This window comes from Myiozetetes cayanensis, unplaced genomic scaffold (genome assembly GCF_022539395.1).
Source record: "Myiozetetes cayanensis isolate MyiCay16 unplaced genomic scaffold, myiCay2020 scf10, whole genome shotgun sequence".
In the NCBI taxonomy this organism is placed as follows: Eukaryota; Metazoa; Chordata; class Aves; order Passeriformes; family Tyrannidae; genus Myiozetetes; species Myiozetetes cayanensis.
This window is the reverse complement of record NW_026086605.1, coordinates 18,643,971-18,663,104: the sequence shown is the minus strand read 5'-3', so window position 1 is coordinate 18,663,104 and position 19,134 is coordinate 18,643,971. Positions and strand designations below refer to the sequence as shown.

General features: G+C 37.6%; 2 protein-coding genes across 10 annotated transcripts in view; one reads left to right on the top strand and one right to left on the bottom strand.

Annotated features, from left to right (window-relative positions):
* Positions 1–11,210, top strand: part of MAPK8 (mitogen-activated protein kinase 8) — a 45,362-nt gene extending 34,152 nt beyond the window's left edge. For 4 of the 6 annotated variants that reach the window (XM_050305606.1, XM_050305607.1, XM_050305608.1 and 1 more), the window contains exons 7-12: positions 2,082–2,153; positions 4,422–4,604; positions 5,390–5,514; positions 6,463–6,526; positions 8,167–8,244; positions 9,229–11,210. In XM_050305606.1, the coding sequence (XP_050161563.1) occupies positions 2,082–2,153; positions 4,422–4,604; positions 5,390–5,514; positions 6,463–6,526; positions 8,167–8,244; positions 9,229–9,374 (668 nt within the window). In that variant the 3' untranslated portion in view covers positions 9,375–11,210. Of the gene's footprint in view, positions 1–2,081; positions 2,154–2,505; positions 2,578–4,421; positions 4,605–5,389; positions 5,515–6,462; positions 6,527–8,166; positions 8,245–9,223 lie in introns of all 6 variants that reach the window. The other 2 variants (XM_050305605.1, XM_050305610.1) reach the window with 2 other exon arrangements.
* Positions 11,211–12,094: 884 nt separating this feature from the next.
* The window catches only part of ARHGAP22 (Rho GTPase activating protein 22), a 150,800-nt gene continuing 143,760 nt past the window's right edge, over positions 12,095–19,134 (bottom strand). For all 4 annotated transcript variants that reach the window (XM_050305597.1, XM_050305598.1, XM_050305599.1 and 1 more), the window contains 2 exons: positions 17,690–18,840; positions 12,095–16,783 (listed from right to left, as the gene is read on the bottom strand). In XM_050305597.1, coding sequence (XP_050161554.1) covers positions 18,612–18,840 — 229 coding nt within the window. In that variant the 3' untranslated portion in view covers positions 12,095–16,783; positions 17,690–18,611. The remainder of the gene's footprint in view (positions 16,784–17,689; positions 18,841–19,134) is intronic.

Genomic DNA, 19,134 nt, shown 5'->3' with positions numbered 1-19,134 from the left:
CTGAACTGATGTGGGAGGATTGCAATTTATATTTTGATGACTGAGATACATACTGCAGAGTACTGTTCTTTTGTTACACACATACAAAATATTTGTTTTAAAACTAGAGAGATCCCAAACTGATTATATCAAGTTAACTTCTACATAGGGTTTATTACTGAAGGAGATTTGGGTGTATCACGTTAAGAAACGAATCCTTGCAAAATCAAGAAATGAAACTCAAGGACTGAAGGACACCAAAACTGTTCATGCACATGTACCTTAACATATTTAGATTTTTGCACAGTTAGGTGCATGATTATCAGAAAGGAAGCACTGAAAAGCAAGGAAAGCCCTAAACCCTCTGAAACAAATACTTTTAAGTTTCCTATTATGTACATTGGGTTTGAACTTCATTTTCACATGGTATTTTTTCTCCTAGAGTTATAGAAAACAGTTCACTTCAAACGGGGTTATTGAGAGTACAGTGGACTCCTTATGACAGCAATAGATTTTTTTAAAATATTTTCAAATCTGTAATGAGATTTTACTCGTTTTACATGGTCTTCTATAGAGGTATTCACAGGAGCAGTCCTCAGTGTACAAATTAGTTTAGCTTCATAAAAAAAGTTAGAGACGTCTTGATTTAATGAAAGCAGCAAATCAAAACACCCCAAAACATCTCAAGTTAGGTTTTGTAGGGTGACCAGAAAGACGAGAACTTTATTGTGTTGGACACAAACTGATTACAACAGATTTGGGTATATTTTGGGTTGGGCTGGCAGAAGGTTGATTTGCAGGTCAAAAAGTCAGCATTCAGAAGTTTAATTAAAAAGTCAAATGCAAAACTTGGCTTCAAATCCTTGGGTCTCTGAGCCAAATAATATGTACTTAAGTATTTGAAAAGGGTTTTTAAAGGAAAAACAGCACTAATCATAAAATGTCATTTTTAAATGAACCAGGCCCTTAATTTTGACCTATTAATATGCACAACTAAGATCTCCTATCATATGATTGAGATGCTATTTTAGAGGAACTTGTAAATGAGGGAGAAGGAATCTTTTCAGTAAGAAGCAACATTGTTTGCTTGACATTGTTGAGCTCCTTAAGAACATTTACGTGTGATTCTTAGTATATGATTGTTCTCATTTAAATCCCCTTCTTACCTGCTTAATTGAAATTCCAGTGTCATGTTTTGTATAAAAGTATTCATAATAATATAGTTATTATGACTTCAAGAAAACTTTTGCATCCAGAGTTAACAGTACCTCTGAAAGCAACTGCAAAAGAAATTGGCATACCTGTACAAAGTAAAACTTGTGGATCTTTAAGTATGTCTTTTGAGTGATTTATTTTAAGGTAATGTAGAAAATGCATATTTCATTTTAAAAAAACTACTTTTGAGTTTTTCTTTTGTACAAGATGTTATTTCAGCATAACTGGAGAAATATCTTTAAACAAATGATTTCAACTGAAAATCTTCTAGGAGCATACTAACATTGTCATTAACTGATCCTCTAAAATTCTCAGTGATCTTTTACTGATTCTGTTTGCTCTTTACTTAAAGTGAGAGAGAGATGCATTGTAACCTGACTTAGAGGAAATACTTGATGTCAAATTTGAATTCTATGTAATGCCTAATTAATTCTCTTAAAAAGCCTGAATTATTTCAATAGGCAATATTTTTACAGGTCAGTTTGCTTTACTACTTTCAGAATTATTCATACAACTACAGTGGAATTACTTTCAAGAAATCAAGCTGTCTTTGGCACTTGAATCTGGTCTCTTGGCAGAGGTAGCTTTGCAAGCCTCAGAGCTTGGAGAAGGGCTTTACTCTGCTTGATTCATCTCTCTCTCTGCGCTCAAGCTCTCACTCCAGCACTATATTAAACAAAAGGATGTTTTTCTGCCTTGTATTTGAGACAGTTAAAAGCTAATCCTTACACATGGTGTATTTTAAAGTGTTTTCATTGATTGATACAAAGATTTGCTCTTCTTCCTGTGCTGTCTCTGCAGTTTATAGGATGCAGTCATGTTATGCTTCTTTTAATTTTAAATGACCGTTTGCTTTGCTTTTCCTTCTTTTTGTGCTACAAACATAGTGGATTTATGGTCTGTGGGGTGCATTATGGGCGAAATGGTTTGCCACAAAATCCTCTTTCCAGGAAGGGACTGTATCCTTGTGCTGCTGCAGCAGGTTGAATTAGTTAGGAAGTGATTAACCTTTTTATTGATGTTGTGTCATGAAGATGCATATTGTACAATTTTTTTTTTTTATTAAATGAACATGGATTTTTCTTGTGATACACTTATTAAAAAAAAAAAGAACTTCATTTATATTCAGGCTGCACCTAGCAGTAGGACATAGTCTCTGCTGGTCCTGTAGTTAGCATACATTCACCTTCACTCATTACATTACACATGCTTTTTATAGTCACTTCATGTGTATGTGTGTGTCTGGATATTTTTATTTCTTTTATTTTAATAACTATCTTTTATGTTAATATCATTGCATTTTGTTTTCAGTTGACATTTGGTCAGTTGGGTGCATCATGGGAGAAATGATCAAAGGTGGTGTTTTATTTCCTGGTACAGATCGTATCCTTACCTTTGGCCTAGGATGTAGTTGTAAAAGGTCAAAAGATACTGCAGCTATATAGTTCCAGATTAAGGTGGTTCTAATTTTTAAAATACTGGTTTTCAACTGCCTTTTCAAAGTGCGAGTTCCTTATATACCACTTTGGCAAACAGACTTATTTTTTCTTTTTCCTTTTTCTTTTTTTTTTCTCTCTGTTCTTTTTCCAGTTTAATATAGTGCCTATCATTGCTTTTGAATGTTGTCATATTTAAGACAAATTTATTTTTATTTTGTTTTAGGTGGTGTTTTACTGGTTCACATGCATTGGTTTTTACTTTGAAGGTCATTTTTATGTAATAACTTACTAATCTTGTTTAGTATCTGAGTGTTTTATCAGTTATTATTCTTTGCATTTTATAGAAAATGTTCACAAAAAATTCCTAATCATCTTCATTAGTTACACTCTGGAATTTTATATTTTTATATGCAGAAAGGATCCTGCAAATAGCTTTCAGAAATACCTGGCATTTCTGTCTTTCTATTCTGTGAATGGCTTGGTGGTATTTATATGAGTTGTCCTGTGACCACTGTTTCAGAGAAAGAGTCCACTCCAAACAAACACAACTGAAACCTCTGTATCATCCCTAAAATTAATGGAAATAATTGGTGTTTGGCATCTCATTTGTTTTAGTAGTGCTTACGGGCCAGGGTTTTTTCAAACCATCAGAAATGTCCTGGTTTTGTTGCAGGTTACTGTTTAAAAATTGGTAAATACCATTTAGGGGTGAAGATGGGGTCAAGATTTTGAGACACAGTGAGGAGATCAAGGGCATCTTTACTTTCACACAGCTCTGTCATTGCATGAGCTGCACCACGCTTTGCTTTATGCATCTGGTTTGCTAGCATGGCTCTTCAATTTACACTCAATGCCATATAGTGTAAATACTTTTTTTGTCAAGGCCTGTATTAAAACTCTGTAGAGCTTGAAAATCCTTATATAAAGATCTGTTGTTAAGTTTTAAGAACAGAAGAGAAGGCCTGCTACAACCCATGGAAGATTCAGGTGGCCTGGTATCCAGTCTTTGATGGCAGCTGAAAAGTTGGGGAGAATATATGAATGAGATAAGGCTACATAAAATTTTATGAGCTTTCTCCCAGTATCTTAACCATCTGAAACTAGGACAAATGTTACTTTTTCTTGTTCAGTAACATGTATTAAATTCTTCTGCCATGAACTGGTCAGTCTCCCTTTGCAGTGTGCAGACTTCAGTTAAGATGTTCCTTATAGATCCTTGAAACTCTTTAAATTCTTCATTCAAGTTGTTGACAATATTGTCGTTGACTTGTGTGGGCCCAGACTTCATCCTCTGTGTGCCCACTGGTGCTCAGTGTTACACATCCTGGGTGAGAGGTTGCCCAGAATTGGTGAGGTATCAAGATGGGAAGAGAGGACAAAGCACCTACATGGGGTAATTCTCACGAGTGCCTTGGTGATGTGTAGCAGCTCCAGTACTGTGCATGTGTGTTCAGACCAGGAAGTGAGAGTTCTTCTCCAGAACCCAAACAAGACCTTATTTAAATTTGTTTAATACATTTTGTGAGTCTTCTAATATTCTATTTCTCAGAAGTATATCCTTTTCTAGTTAATTCTTATTTGAGTAAAATTCACATAGCCTTGACTATGCTATCATAGTCTTGCTTTGTTTCACTGTTTTTTCTAAGAGGGTAGTCCTAATTTGTGATGATAAACTTGATATTTTATTATAATTTTCTGTGTTTTCTCTGTTGGTTATTTCATGTGGTTTTAATATAACTTTGTAGCTGAAAATTAGACTCAGTGTTTTTCTTAGCTGCATAACCTTAGATATTGATCAATGGAATAAAGTTATAGAGCAATTAGGAACACCATGCCCCGAATTTATGAAGAAATTGCAGCCTACAGTCCGAACTTATGTGGAGAACAGACCTAAATATGCTGGATATAGTTTTGAAAAGCTCTTTCCAGATGTCCTTTTCCCAGCTGACTCTGAACACAATAAACTTAAAGGTAAGGTCTATCTTCTGTGTGTTGTATGTTTTAAAAGTTTTAAAACTGAACAGAAATGTCTTGATTTTGTTCACAATAAAATCATCCCACTAAAGATTTAAATATTGTAAGATTTATATCATGAGAGTGGATGAATGTGTTGGCATATGCTTGCCTCCACTATTTTCATGAAACTCCTATTCTTAGACCTGTCTTTATAAAAACAAGTAAATACCTTTATTCTTCTCAATGACAGATGCCATTTAGAGAAATGGCAGATGATTTAGAGAAAAGTGGGGGAATCTTGGAATAGAAGTTGTGTAGGCAGAGTAGATCTTTGCTCTCCAGGGATGAATATAAGGAGTTTATATTCATAATATATAGATACCCTGTAGTTATTTCAGAAACTTACTGGTTTTAAGTCACGTGCCAGTGGAATCAGACTCACTGTATTTTCTGTGACGAGCAGTACATGACAGAGGGGGGTAGTAGGTGCTTGCCTGCTGCTATTCCAGACAAAGCTGCACTGCCAGCTGAGCTCTTCCATGTAAGGATGTCACACCAGGGGACACTGTATGCTGAAAATGTATAGTGAAACATGTCCAACTCCTTTCCCATCTATGTAATTCTTCAATTTTTTTTTCCCATCAAATGGGCCATTCTCGTAAACCTCAAATTATGTGAGGGTTGCATCAATATTTAACTGGAATTTGTTTACTCTGGATCTCTTCTTTATGAGGTTTGAAATACTGTGTTATGTCCTCTATATATGGCACTAGTCTGAGGAGGAAATTTTGTTTTTACAGCAAGTCAAGCAAGGGATTTGTTATCAAAAATGCTGGTTATAGATGCTTCTAAAAGAATCTCTGTGGATGAAGCCCTGCAGCACCCATACATCAATGTTTGGTATGATCCATCAGAAGCAGAAGCTGTAAGTCCTTGTTTTAGGTCTCTACTTAGGAAGGTACTGTTCTAAATCCATCTTGTTGTGATGCTTGATACAGCTGCTTGAAAGAAGATTGTTGCACATTTCACTAGAAGATAACTGAACCATAATTATTTTTACTGACATTTATACATGTGTTTATTAGAAACAGCATTAGTAATAAGCTTAAACTAAAGTACTGGTCTCTGTGTGTTTGTGCAATTGCATATAATCTTCTGAACATGCAGTAATGCATCTAAAATCTTTTATATATGGGGTTCTAATTTATTGAGCTTCACTTGTTTTGGTGTGGTTTGATTGCCCTTCATGGGGTTTTGAGGTGTTTATTCCTGGGCAGGAGAAAAATTTTCATTGGTTGTAGTAATTGATAGTCCTCTTAAACAGGAAATTAATGTTCCAGCAAAATTAGAATACAAAATTTTGTGCTTTAGGGATTAGTTGAAATTTTTTCTTAAAGAATTAGTTTTGGGACAATATCAGCTTATGAGAAAAGTGTCATTTTTTAAAGAAGAAAGGTGGTTGGTGATTGCCACTAAGAATAGAAAAAGATGTCTGATTGTAAATGGAGCACTTAGAATTCTGATGATCTGTAATAGTTACATGGCAAATTTAGTAATTAACAGTAAGTAGCTGAAATTGGCTGCTTGTGCTGGAGACTGCACTTTGGAGCTCTTTTACCAGACCATTTTTCTATTCTATTACCATACTCAGTTTCTATTTTAATTATTACAGTAATGTAAGCAAATTTTTTAATCAGAATAACTTTGAAGCAGTAGCATCTAGAAAATAGGCCAAATCTGAGTGAATGTATGATCATGTAAATATGGTATTTTAAAAACAGATTCATGTTTTGAGTGGTTAATTTCATTTTCCATTTATACTGGTTTTGTATCCTTTTTGATTGCTCTGTGATGAGTTAGTTTTGTTTTTCAGCCTCCACCAAAGATACCAGATAAGCAGTTAGATGAGAGGGAGCACACGATAGAAGAATGGAAAGGTAAGAAGGGCATTTAAAGTAATACAAGGCTATTGGGAGTAGGCTGGGCCCCAGTGATTACACTGAAGTTCTTCTGAGCAACCTAATAGTATTTACTTTACCTGCTTGGAATGGCAAGGAAATAGATCAGTGCTTCACAACTTCTTGATTATTGGGACACTAAAAGTTTTCTTTTGGAGGGCCTGAACTTTGTAGTGAGTTAAAGACCTGTTCATTTCAGTCACCTTTTGCAAACCATAGGACAACATTTTTAGGGAGGGTAACTCTTTTGGACCAACAGCTAAAACTGAAAAAGATGAAGGAGTTTGAGCAATGTAAGTCTGATTTAGAAGGACTAGTCTTCAAATGAAGAGCATAGTAACAGTAACTGCTCTTTTAAAATCAAGCAGAGGACTTGTAAGAAGAAGCCATAAGGAGTGTTAGTAATGGGCAAGATAGTGAGGTTAAAGCTGGTATGGGAGATGATGGTTATCAGCTGTGGGATCCTGAGAAAGTAGCTGGGCTTGAGCTTTGGAATGGATTGTAGTATGACATAAGACTCACACCTCCAAGAGCATGATCTTTAGTGTTCAATATTGGTTTAGTGACTGTATTTCCTGGTCATACATATGAGGTACAGAATGGTAAGTATAAGGGGAACATCTTTGTAACTTGTAAAGCTTGTGCTTCATTTTGAAATTGCTTCTAAAACATGTGGTATTATTGCAGGTTCTAATGCTAAGGAAAAACTCCAGATTGCTGTGCAGGCTATAAAAATTGCATTTAAGCAAGAGTGTAGTGCATTGAACAATCTAATAATTTGTACTGAAAAAGTCCAGGAAGGGATATTAGACCTGTATAACCTTTATATCCCCAGAGGAAAAGGAAGAAGGGAAAAAATTTTATGAATAATTTTTGACAGTTTCATTGTGTTGGCTAGTAATGGGCACAAATCTGTAAAATGTAGTACTATCACTCTTCTAGGTTACTTTCTGTTAAAAAATGAGTTTTAATTGTAAAGGCAGAGATAAAGAGAACTGTGGAAATTCTCCTACCATACTCATTCCAAGCAAAGTTATTTCCCTTTTGAAGCAGATGTGCTGAGGGTATTTTAAGCAATATGGAGTTTACTTTTGAGATTTCCATAGCCCTTGAAATTATAATTCGTATATGCTAATATTACATTCCATTTCATGGTGATCTGGACCTTTGCATGTTGTTGCTGAGGAAATTTAGTGGCAAATGTGCATTGGGGTTATGGCAATGCTGTCTAGGCTTGTTCTTAGCTCTTCCTTTGCAGACAACTGATCGAGTGTATCTGTACCAAAGAAGCCAATGATAAAAACTAAGCGAGCCTTAAGACTCAAGTTTAACCTCAGGTCCCAAAGCAGCCTGGCTGAAAGAGCCTTAGAGAAATGTCAGTGTGTTCTCAAGAGTGCTAGGCCATACACAGGTCATACAGCTGTGTCTAGCTCCAACAGAAAAGACCTGTACATTTTTATATCACTTTCCAATTGCTGTGTAGCCTACAACCTGTCATTCAAAACTGATTCTGAACAGTAATAAACCTGTGAAATTTAAATGTACATCTTAATGGGAGATGTGTTCCAGTCTTGGGGTTGCAAATTCATTTTTTTGTCTTCCCTTGTCTGCATTTTCAGAGTTGATATACAAGGAAGTCATGGACCTGGAGGAGAGAACCAAGAATGGGGTTATACGCGGCCAACCAGCCCCTCTAGGTTGGTTACAATAAAAGCACAGTACAAAGCTCTATGAGTTGTAGGGCAGGAGGGAGTAAAGCTGTTCAAGACATCCAAAAGTAATGTAACTCAAAGATATGGCTCTTAAATCACTGAACCTCTTGAATTCTCCTTGAGATATTGTATATTTGAATGGAATATAGGGGGTTGACATCTCTTTATTAATCTGTTAAATCCCTCTATTACTGTCCCTGTGTAATTGGTGCTTCATTCATTTCAGTCCTTAGGAAACATCCTGGTATGTACTGGTGCTCAATTGCTAAAGTTTAGTTATATGTGTAATGTATAGCTGGTACAGTTTCAAATAAGATGTAACCACTACTTTTAAATAATCTTTTAAATAATGAATCAGGATCTCTAGGTCCAAAAATTGTTGAGTACTTTGCACTTCATTTTGCTGGCTTTTGGAGAATGTGCCAATTAACTGACTCGTGCTAAAGCTCTATGACAGAAGCTGGACTGCCCTTGCTCACTCTGCTTGGGGTTCACTGAAGTTCAGACTTGGAGAAATCCCTGGGTATCTGAGATTGAATAGATGTGATGTGGCTGGGCACCACCTACTCCCCAACCCCAAGGGGAGGGGAAAAAAAAGCCAGGCCCCTTCTTTCTTTATCGAAAGATGTTGATATATTCTGGCTTAGAGTCTCAACATTTTCTAGGGTATCTTAGCTCTGCCTTGCTGTCTGTGTGATTATTTTTTTAAATCTTCAGCCATTAGCACTTACTGTGATTTGGCAGCTGTCTGTGCCATGTGAGTTCTATGGTTCTTGGCGTACCATTCATTAAACCCCACATTAAAGACTTGTGTTTTTTATTTATTTTGACAATGGATTGAGACACATCTCTTTAAACTTGCCAGAACAGGGAAAAGTAATGGCCATTAGGAACAGACAGACTAATGCAAGTACTGAACTGTGCAACTGTATCTGCAACTGATTTGCTGTTTTGTTTCTCATAGCACAGGTGCAGCAATGATCAATGGCTCTCAACATCCATCTTCATCATCATCTGTCAATGATGTGTCTTCAATGTCAACAGATCCAACATTGGCCTCTGATACAGACAGCAGTCTAGAAACCTCAGCTGGACCTCTGGGTTGCTGTAGATGACTACTTGGTCTTTTGGGGGGTGGGAGGGGGGTCCTTTTAGTCATTAATAGGGCACTTTTAAAATTTGGTGGTATTTTTGAGTGTTTTTTCAAAAATAATCATGGAATTCATCATAAAGTGCTGTAATTTCAAACTGTAATTTGTGTTAAAAGCAGCCACTTTTTTGCTGTAATTACCTGTAAAATATTAAACCTGATAATTTTTATTGTGGTTTTAAAATCTGCATATTTGCTTTACTATTATGCTGCTGATCTTTTTTTACTGAATTTGTAAGATTTGTTTTATCAAAGCACATATTAATGTTGTGGTCATTACCATATAATGAATTATTTAAGATTTTATAGGTTTTCAATTTTTTAATTAGAATTTATTCCAGATGTTTTGTTCATGATATCCTTTAGAGTTTTATGCTTGGTCATATATCTGTGTCTAGGTGGAGGGGGAGAGAATTCAGTGCAGCCAGCTGTAGTTTTGGGCATACTACTGGGGTGCTGGCAGTTAAAAATATCCTCTTTTATTTTGGCCACTTGCCTGTAATACTTCAGCAAAAGCAACAATTAGTGAGTTTTTTTAGAGAAAAAAAATCCTTTGCAAAATAACATTGTCTGAATGGGTTTATGAACATAAGAAAGCCAAGCATATCTTCAAAGCTGCAGAAATACCCAGCCTAGCAAAGTAATGTGATGTTTTCTGCAGAGTTGTGGCATGCCAAATCTTGTGATCACCATAAAACACAAGGATACTTCATGAATAATACATTGCAATGCCAATAAACTGTTTACTTTTAGCTTGAGCCTGTTTTTGTACACACAAAACAAAGTGTATCCAGGATGTCTAGACTGACAAAAAGGAAAATGAATATGCTGTAGCTATACTTTCATATAAGACATGATTCTTAGGAGCTGTAGTTCTTACTGGTTTTGTCTACTAGGGCGAGTGTTTTTTGGGTCAAAGAGGGAATGACATGAATGCAATAGGGGCAAAACTTCAGCTACTCTTTCTCCACCAAAAATACTGATTGCTAAAAACCATTAAGTGGTAGGAGAACCTCAGGATTTCTGTAGCTAATGCATTAATGAGCAATATATGCCATCCAAAGGAGGGAGAAATAGTGCTGTATAAATTAATATTTATCTCTTTCACTTACCATGAGATCAGTGTAGCAGAAATCTTAACAATGGTTCATTTTAAGTCATAAATAGTCAGTGGTTTTCATCACCGAAGCTCCAGGCTTCAATACACTTTTTAAACAAAAGATATATTGAGATATATAGAACACTTACTAAATAGTCATGTAAGATGGTGCTGCTCATCACAGAAGTATTTTAACTGTTTACATTTTATATTTACAGAATGATTTATGTGTAACTGACTTAAGTTTGAGTTAAACAATCATTCAGAATTTATTCCTTTGGAAAATGCAGATTTTTAGTGAAACTAGGTTGTATAATTGATTGCCTCGTGTAGATGCATATTTTGTGTAGTGAATTAGAATGTGAAGAGCAATTTAAATTAGTAATGCTCACAAAAATGGGCATAAATACAGAAGTCTTGCCGGGCGCTGAGCATAAGCAAGTAATGTAACTGGCTACAGATGTCGTCTAGGAATGACTGGTCTTCAGTGTGGTTCCTTCTGCTTGTTGGGTTAAATAAGTATCTTTTTGAAGTTCTAACTGAAAGAGGAAAATTTGTCTTTACAGTAAGTTTCAGAACAATAGAAGTGATAGTAATGCTTTTGATATCTAACATGTCTTTTTAAAAAACATGCAGGGTTTACAAGAAATTGTAATGTCTCAAAGATGACTAAATTGATAAACTGCACAATTGTTTTCCTGACCTGGCTAGACTGCTGGTAAGTGCTTTGTGTGTGTAATTTTGCTTTCCTCACTTGTATCTAATATTTCAGTATTGCCTTCCTAAACCACATTCGTTAAGGCAATTATTTTTGCAGGATCCTGCCAAATTGTGTATTACCTCGGAATAGGCAGGACATGTTTGGATTCATCTAGCACTGCAATGTAGAAAATCTGCTCAAGTTGAACAGAGACCAACTGAACAGTCTATTTTGTGATTTTTTTATCGAAGTTTAAGCTGTGAATTAAGCCAAAATTTTTTGTTGTACGACAGTACTCCATTGTTATATAGGGTCAAATGATAGTGTGGTCAACACAGTGTAATGAAGTTCAGACTGACAAAAGCAACTTCTGATGCCTCTAAGTACTGTTAAAAACAGAATTTGGTAAATATAATTCCTATTCAAATTTATTTTAGACCCCTCTGGATTGCAGTGATGATTAATTGAAATATTTTGAAACTTAAGAATACATTTTGGTATCACTTTCCAGTGTCCTAAATAAAATAATCACTGAAATGAGTTCATAAGCTCTCAGGAGAATCGAGCTTTTCTTCTTTCACAGCAGGTTTAATGAACAGGGGACTGTCCACTGCAGCCTGTTGCAGTGTGAGTGAGCAGTGTTTAAAGGGATTGTTTTGGTAAGGTCAGAACTTTGCCTGTGGAGACCTAGAGTTCACTTCTGGCACTATCTTCAGAGTAGTGTTGCTGGTTTTTGTTTTTTTTTTAATTGCTTGTATTTTAGGCAAATTAAAGTAATGGCAAATTTCAAAGATAAGAAGTCAGATTCAGTCACCAAATTATCACAACAACATTCTAGTCTTAACTTTCTTTTTTATTTGTTGAAATATAAAATTATTTAAGCGATAGTTGTACACCCTCACAGATAGCGAACAAATAGGTAACTGGAGTTGAGCTGTCTTTCTGTTGTTAGTTAGATTATATGTTGTCCAGTACACTGTACAATTTTATTCCTAAAGTATTGTTAAGCTTTATTTTAGACTGATTCAAAATCTTATGACAATAGGCTTCACTAGAGTGCATGCAACTTTCTGGGGCTGTTCTAAGCCATCGGAAATTTGGTAGGGATTGAATTACAATGAACTGTCTGATCTCTTATGTCAGGTGAGGTTAAAAGTTGGGCAATAGTGAGATTGATTTCCACCTTCTTTGGTCAGAGCTGTCGCATGCATCAAAGATAAAACAACTCTCTCTTGTAAAAGTAGGTTCTTTGGGAATTTGAAATATGACTGTGTATGGGGGGGGGCTGGAATTAGTACCATGACGGTGTGCTGCACTGCTGTGTTGTAAGACCTTTTGTTGATGCAAGACAATGGGGTCAGAACTGATGTTTCACTGTGTGTAAGTGTGTGTGAGCAGCTGGGCTGGCAAGAGCAGAACCCTCAGCCCATCCTGACTGTCCGGGGCAGTCCTGGTTCATTCTGCTCTGCTGAACAGACACAGCACTTGGCCCTGCGTGAGCTGCACGGCTCGGGCTTTTAGCTTTGAAGAGCCTTGCTGTGCTGGATGCAGTGGTATGTTTTGGATAGGAATTCCAGCTAGATACAGAGTATCATGAATTGTTTGGTAAGGGCGGTGTGTGGGTACCTGTGGGGGGGTATCTGTGTGTAGTCCCCATGTCCCCACCACAGGGTGGGCGCAGAGGAGGCGCCAGGTCACAGCAGTAGCACTCCCCGCTGTCCAAGGGTCCCACGGGGCCGGTCCGTGCAATCCCCTTGGAATGGTTAGTGGAGCCAACGCTGAGCACCTGGGCGGGGGCCCTGCAGAGAGGGAGGGAGGGAGGGAGGGATGTGGCATTCAGCTCAACAGTGCATGAAGGAAAATGGTCATAAAGCTCCTACAGGAGGGTGTTCTACCCAGCCAATAATCCAAAGTGTATGATGATGTTTCTCCATTAAGATTATGGGGGAAAAGGGAGAAGAAGGTTCAGCTTACACTTGGTCTTACTCTTTCAGGTTGCTAAAGGGAGTGAATTGCGGTTTCTAGAAATGGTTTTGTTTGCTGTTGGCAGCAGCTTCTCCATGGTGTTATATTTTATTTTCCTATCAGAGGTTTGGTTCTTACATATTTAGGTTGAGGACTGGAGTTGAAGGAGAGCCTGTCTGCATTTTTCAGTAGGATTAGAAAGAGTTCTAATGAAGAAATGTGATGAGACTGTACTGCCTACCCAAATTTTCAATTAATTTAATTTATTCTTAGTTAAGGGCACTGGATAAAAGTGGTATTTTAAGTGGTCTCTTTCACTCCTTTCTCCTCTTCTTTAGATATGTCTGCATTACAGAAATGTGTTATGAATCAGGTCACATTGTGTTTCTACTTCTGCAGTTGAAAATTTAAGCTAGGTTTGCTTGAACTACCTCACACAAACTTTCTACGTTTCTTAAGTAAGCAAAGCTAACCCTTGCTATTGGAACTACACTGAATGTGAATAGAAAAATACACCTCCTTTAGAAAAACAAACCTATTGGCCAATGTTGAGACAATATCAGTAAGTATGTTTCTTATATATTTCACGTAAGATGTCCATGTGTAATATATAGCTTGTGTACAGTAATGTACATCTAGAATATTGTGTTAGCTGTAAATTGGTGATTTTATTATTGTAGTCTGGTTTTGTAGGGTAAAAGTAGCTTACTAGTAATGTCAGCTCATCCTTTACATTTTACAAAAGGAATAATTCTTGGTAAGCTTTGCATACAGATGAATTACTTTTGTAGGCCCAATATCTAGTCTATTTTTGAGAGTTCTTTAACTTTTATTACTAAAGTTGAGAAAAAAAAATCCCACCCCAATTATTGTGATCATTCCTTCTGCCCCTTTTGAAGTATATTCTTAATTTTATTATGTCCCAAGAAATACGAAGTAGAAGATTCACCATTAAAAATACTGGGGAAAACTGTAATTTTTTTTTTTCTTCCCCACATTTGATACCTTTTCCTGCTTTTTCTTTTCCTTTATTCCCTCCAGATAAGCTGTTGGTGGGGCATTACTGAGAACATTGTGGGTTTTTTTACTCATTCATGCCATAGGTCATTACATGTGCACCACTGGAATGTATACATTGTTATCTAGTATGTCAATTGGTTATAATGATATTTTAAATAAAAAAGAAAAAAAAAGTTTGACCACTATGCATTTAGTGTTTCTTCATTGCTAGGGTGGAACAGTTTCATATGGATTGCATAAGAAGGCTGCACTTGAAATCTTATTATTGTCAGTACTTATTGAGAATTCATCTGGTTTTAATGGTACTTCAAGTCCTGTCTTGTGTGTGAGCTCACTCATGGGCAAAGTGACATGTTTTTTCCATTTCTCCATTCCCACTGACTTTGGATGTGCCATAGACTGTCAATAGCCATGTGTCGTTGTGACCACTGGGAATGCATTCTTGCCTTCTTGCTGTCAGCTCTAACTGCTTTATTTCCTGGAAATGCAGCTGCCAAGACCCTACGCTGCAGAAAGAGGTAAGCCAGGGATTGTCTAGTGTATGGGACAATCTCCCAAAACTGAGTCTCAGAGAGCCTGAAGGCTCTGACTTCTGGAGAGCTGACTTGTGTGCCCAGACCACTCTGCCTGCACTGACCCCTCTGCTGTGAGTAAATCCTAATGTAATGCATTTGATTGCCTTCACTTCCAGCAGGGTGTGGGTGTTTCCTTGAACAAAGGCAGCAGATGCCCTGGAGCTGTGCTTTCAGTGTCCCTGTACAGTTTCACGGGAAAGGGATGTGACCACTGCAGTACTGTGTAGCCAGCTTTGTTTCTCTGGGCCAGCTGTTTGTGAGATGTTCTTCTAGGAATGTGATGGGACTCACAAATGCTCTTGTTTATTTGCATGTCAGCATAAAGTACAGCCGATTTCAAATGATATGCTACTAACAGAGCAAGGCTGGAGAGACAATCATAGCTCTGCCCAGGACTGAAACACTCCTTAGTGCTAATGGCTTCAGTGGAATGCGCTGGTGAATGTAGATGATTCAATGAGCTACCTCTGTTCATTTTCCTTTTTGTGTCAGAAATTACATGGATACTTTCTGAAGGAATTTTCTATTATTCTGAAGAGTTGCTGTTTTGATTTTTTTTTTTTTAAAGCATATGCTTGTGTTGGGTTTTTTCACTGAAAAGTTTTTATGCTTTTTTTGCCTGCAAAATACTGGAAGGGATGTTCCATAATACGGGAAGGGAACATTGGGCAGGTGAAGCTATGGTAAAAATGTATCTACCTGATTCCAGGAACTTTTTGTCATGTTAAATAATACTAAGCAACCTGTATCTTGCTAAGAAAACTGACATTTAAATCAGGGGGCTGTAATGAGTGAAATGTCTGCAAAATAAGGATGCTTGATATGGGAAAATGAAGTGTTGGGAAAAGAGTATGGAAACAGCAGATAAAACTAGGAAAGAGTGTATCATCTTCCTCAGATAAGGGCTTAGTGTTCCATAAGGTTGTGTACAGCAGCACAGGTGGATTCCCATTTCTCGCATAATTGCCCGTGTATGGAAATGAACATTATGGTCCTGTTGCTGCACTTAAGAGTTAACATCTACCATCGTGAATTGTAGCGTGAACGGGGTAGTTTGCAGCTTCTTGCAGGCTTTATTTACTGCAGCATCTCATCTTCAGAAGGAGCTGGAATTTATTCCTCATGAACAAGAGGCATAGATGGTGTTGGAGCACAGCAGTCAACCTGGGACTGTTTAGTCTCACTAATCAGTTTGAGTGTATAAAGTTTTTTGTGACACTGGAAAGAAAAATTAATTTTATCCTGAATGCCAGATTAAGATTAATTTTACTGCTACAGATCTGACAGATTATCCTGTCCTGGAGCCGAAGGTTTGGGATAGGTAGGTTTGTTCTCGAGTTCTGCTGAATGTAGCAGTTCCCTAAGGTTAAATACTTACACAGTTGGCCAGCAGTCCTGTTCACTGCTTGTCTTGCATATTTGGTGTTTAGTCTTCCAGTCAGCATGGCTCAGTTCTCAAGTTTGTCGTGTTCCCAAACTAAAGGGAGAAGTCTGCATGTGATAGATGTAGGAGATAATGCAATATACATAGTCTAAGGAATGTGTGAGCCGTCAGGATGAATACAGTGAAAGGTTTCCACTTTGGGGATAGGAATAAAAAGAGGGCATTAAAATACCCTGGTTGCTACTACTAGTTGCATTGAATGTATCAGCAGAAACTTTCTTTTTATCAGTCCTGATGTTCTGCTTACACCCTGGTTCAAGCCACTCTCCAGTATTTAGGTTTATTTTGTGATAACTGGCCTGATACCTCAGTTCCGTGACACACTGTGCTCTTCCAGCTCAGAGTCATTGTTACAACAACTGCTTCTCTATCACATTATGCATCTTAATGCTGCTGCCATCCTATTCCTTGCAAGATCACTTGTGACCATTGGTAGTAACCTAAGGCTGAGATGGAGAAGAAAGGTGGGGGTGATGCTCCAGCCTGCAGGTGGCAGGCGGGTGCTGCTGAACACACAGGTACCTGCTGCCTCATGCCAGGGGCAGGAAGGAATCCAGTGCTGCTGGAAAGCCTGGGAAGAAGGAAAAAAGCTTTGAAATAACTGAATTACCTATCCACATAGCTTTCTGTACCACCTTACTTGACTTGTCTTATCCAGAAGAGATTAGGTTAAAATGCTGGGTTTTGCTCCCTTTCAATGGTTTACATTTTTATAGGAAGAAGAGTTACAGTGCAGCAGAAACAAGTAAACATCCAGATGTTTAAATACTGAAATGCCTGAATGTCTGTGAGATGATGATGAGAAAGTACACTTGTCAGTAGTGACTATCTGCTGGTATGTAGATAAGCCTATTCTAAGGTTATTTCCAGACAGTGAGTTACAGTCCTCTAGTAAGAAATGAGATTCAGGGCGTTTTTTGAAAATACTTAAAGCTCTTCATTGCTCCTTCTGTACTTTCCCTTTAGCCAGTTCATGTTGTCATGACACTTCTCTGTTAAAAAACTTTCTCCTTAGAGACTCCCAAGCTGCCTTAGCTGTCAACGATAAAGTGCCAAGAAAGCGTGAACAGTGCGGTGAGTACTGGACTGGCAGGTGAGAGTTCAAGCTCAATTGGTGAAACAGTTTTCTGTGTGCAGGCTCCACATGGCTCAGGGTGCTAAAAATGCTATGCAGAGCTTCTCAAAATTCCTTGGACAGGCCCTGGCAGGTTTTTACCAGAAATTACAGCTTCATTCTAATGATTTTTCCTTAGTAGAAGTATTGAACTTGGGCTGACAGGTTGTTTGCAGTATTCCTCCTGTCCCCTCATCTCCTTGTGGGAACAACCAACAGAAAAATGTACTAGGTGTAATTAATGAGAAGTGATATAAGGCAGCCAAGGGTCAATTGTCCAGGGAAGGTTAAAGATAAGTCCACACCTTTCCTCCTTTACCACCCCAACACCCCCCCTCCCTCAACTGCACTAATTTCTCTTACCATAGGTTTTGCTATTAAGAGTTTTATGGATTAAAACCCCTCAGCAGCTGTATCAGTTGGATGTCTTTTGATGATAAGAATCTTCCATATTCTACCTTGATGACTGATATTCCATATTCTACCTTGATGACATACATCAATTCACTCATGATTTTTTTTTTCTTGCAGCTAATACTGGTCTATTTTTGGCTCAAAAATCCCCCAGATACCTAGGGCAAAATATGCATATTTAAAGTTTCATAGAGTTTGTGTAGCCAATCTGATTATTTATCACATACAGTTTAATGAGTTGCATTTTTATGAAAAACTGAAACTGTTTGGTGGGTAAGGGACCATTTTAGTGAATTGTCAAGATTTTGGTATCTTCAGCTTTTTTGTAGATTTTGTTTTCACAGTATCTTCATAAAATAATGCCATTTTAGGAATGTATGGAGTGGGGAGAAACTTTATGGATGGAGTGGGGAGAAAACCACCTCATTAGATCCATCTGGTAAACAACCCCACTGGCTGTGGTGCCAGACTGGAACTGCCCTCTCCCCAAGCACAAGTGCAGGAGGCCCTCATGTCCATCCTGTCCATCAGTTCTAGCCATCCACCCACCCTGCAGGACTTTCCACTGTCCTTGAGCCAGCAAAAGGATGGTGCATTTGAGTCCAAAGATGGCAGGAGAATTCTGGAGAAGAGTATCTTTTGTTCTGTGGATACAAAGGGGGCCTCTTTCCTGGCCATCTGACATCTAAACTTTCAAGCATTATGGTCACTGTTTCCCAGCTGGCCCAAATACTATAGCACATGTAAAGACAACAGAGCAAGTGTCACCAATAGCACAATCACTGTAGAATTACTCATGATACATGAGTATACCAGAACAAAATGTGCATTTTCACTCATTTTGCCAGAAATAGAAATTTCTATGCATGTTCTACTTGGGGACTTTAGCACTTTGACTCCCAACAGTTAAACATCCTAAGGTTGAAAAAAACTCTTCCATTTCCTTCTGCAGGAGGTAATTTCTCTTCTCAGCATCTTCACGAGCACGTTCAGAATTCCTCAGCTTGATCTCCAGCATCGTGTATTTCTTTCGTTCTTGGTCCAGTTCTTCTTCTAACCTGAGCACTTGTTTCTTCAGGTCTGCACTTGTTTCTTCAATTCTTAAAACCAATGGAGAGAGGGGAAAAAAAAAAAAAAAGAAGCTTTATAAATACAGCTAATAACTGTAATAGATTTAAGTTGTCCCACTTAGTTCTTTCCTTTAAAACTTTCTCTTAGTTTCTAACTGCCATTTCATTACTGTTGAATTTAAGGGCAGAGACTCCTTGGAAGCTTGAGCCTCCTCTATTTGTATCTTGAGAAAATATGCTCAAATCTTAGAAAACTACATTTACTTTGGGGCACGAGACTGGATGTCTGAGGAGTTGTCTTAACTCCTCAATTACGCTGAGTAC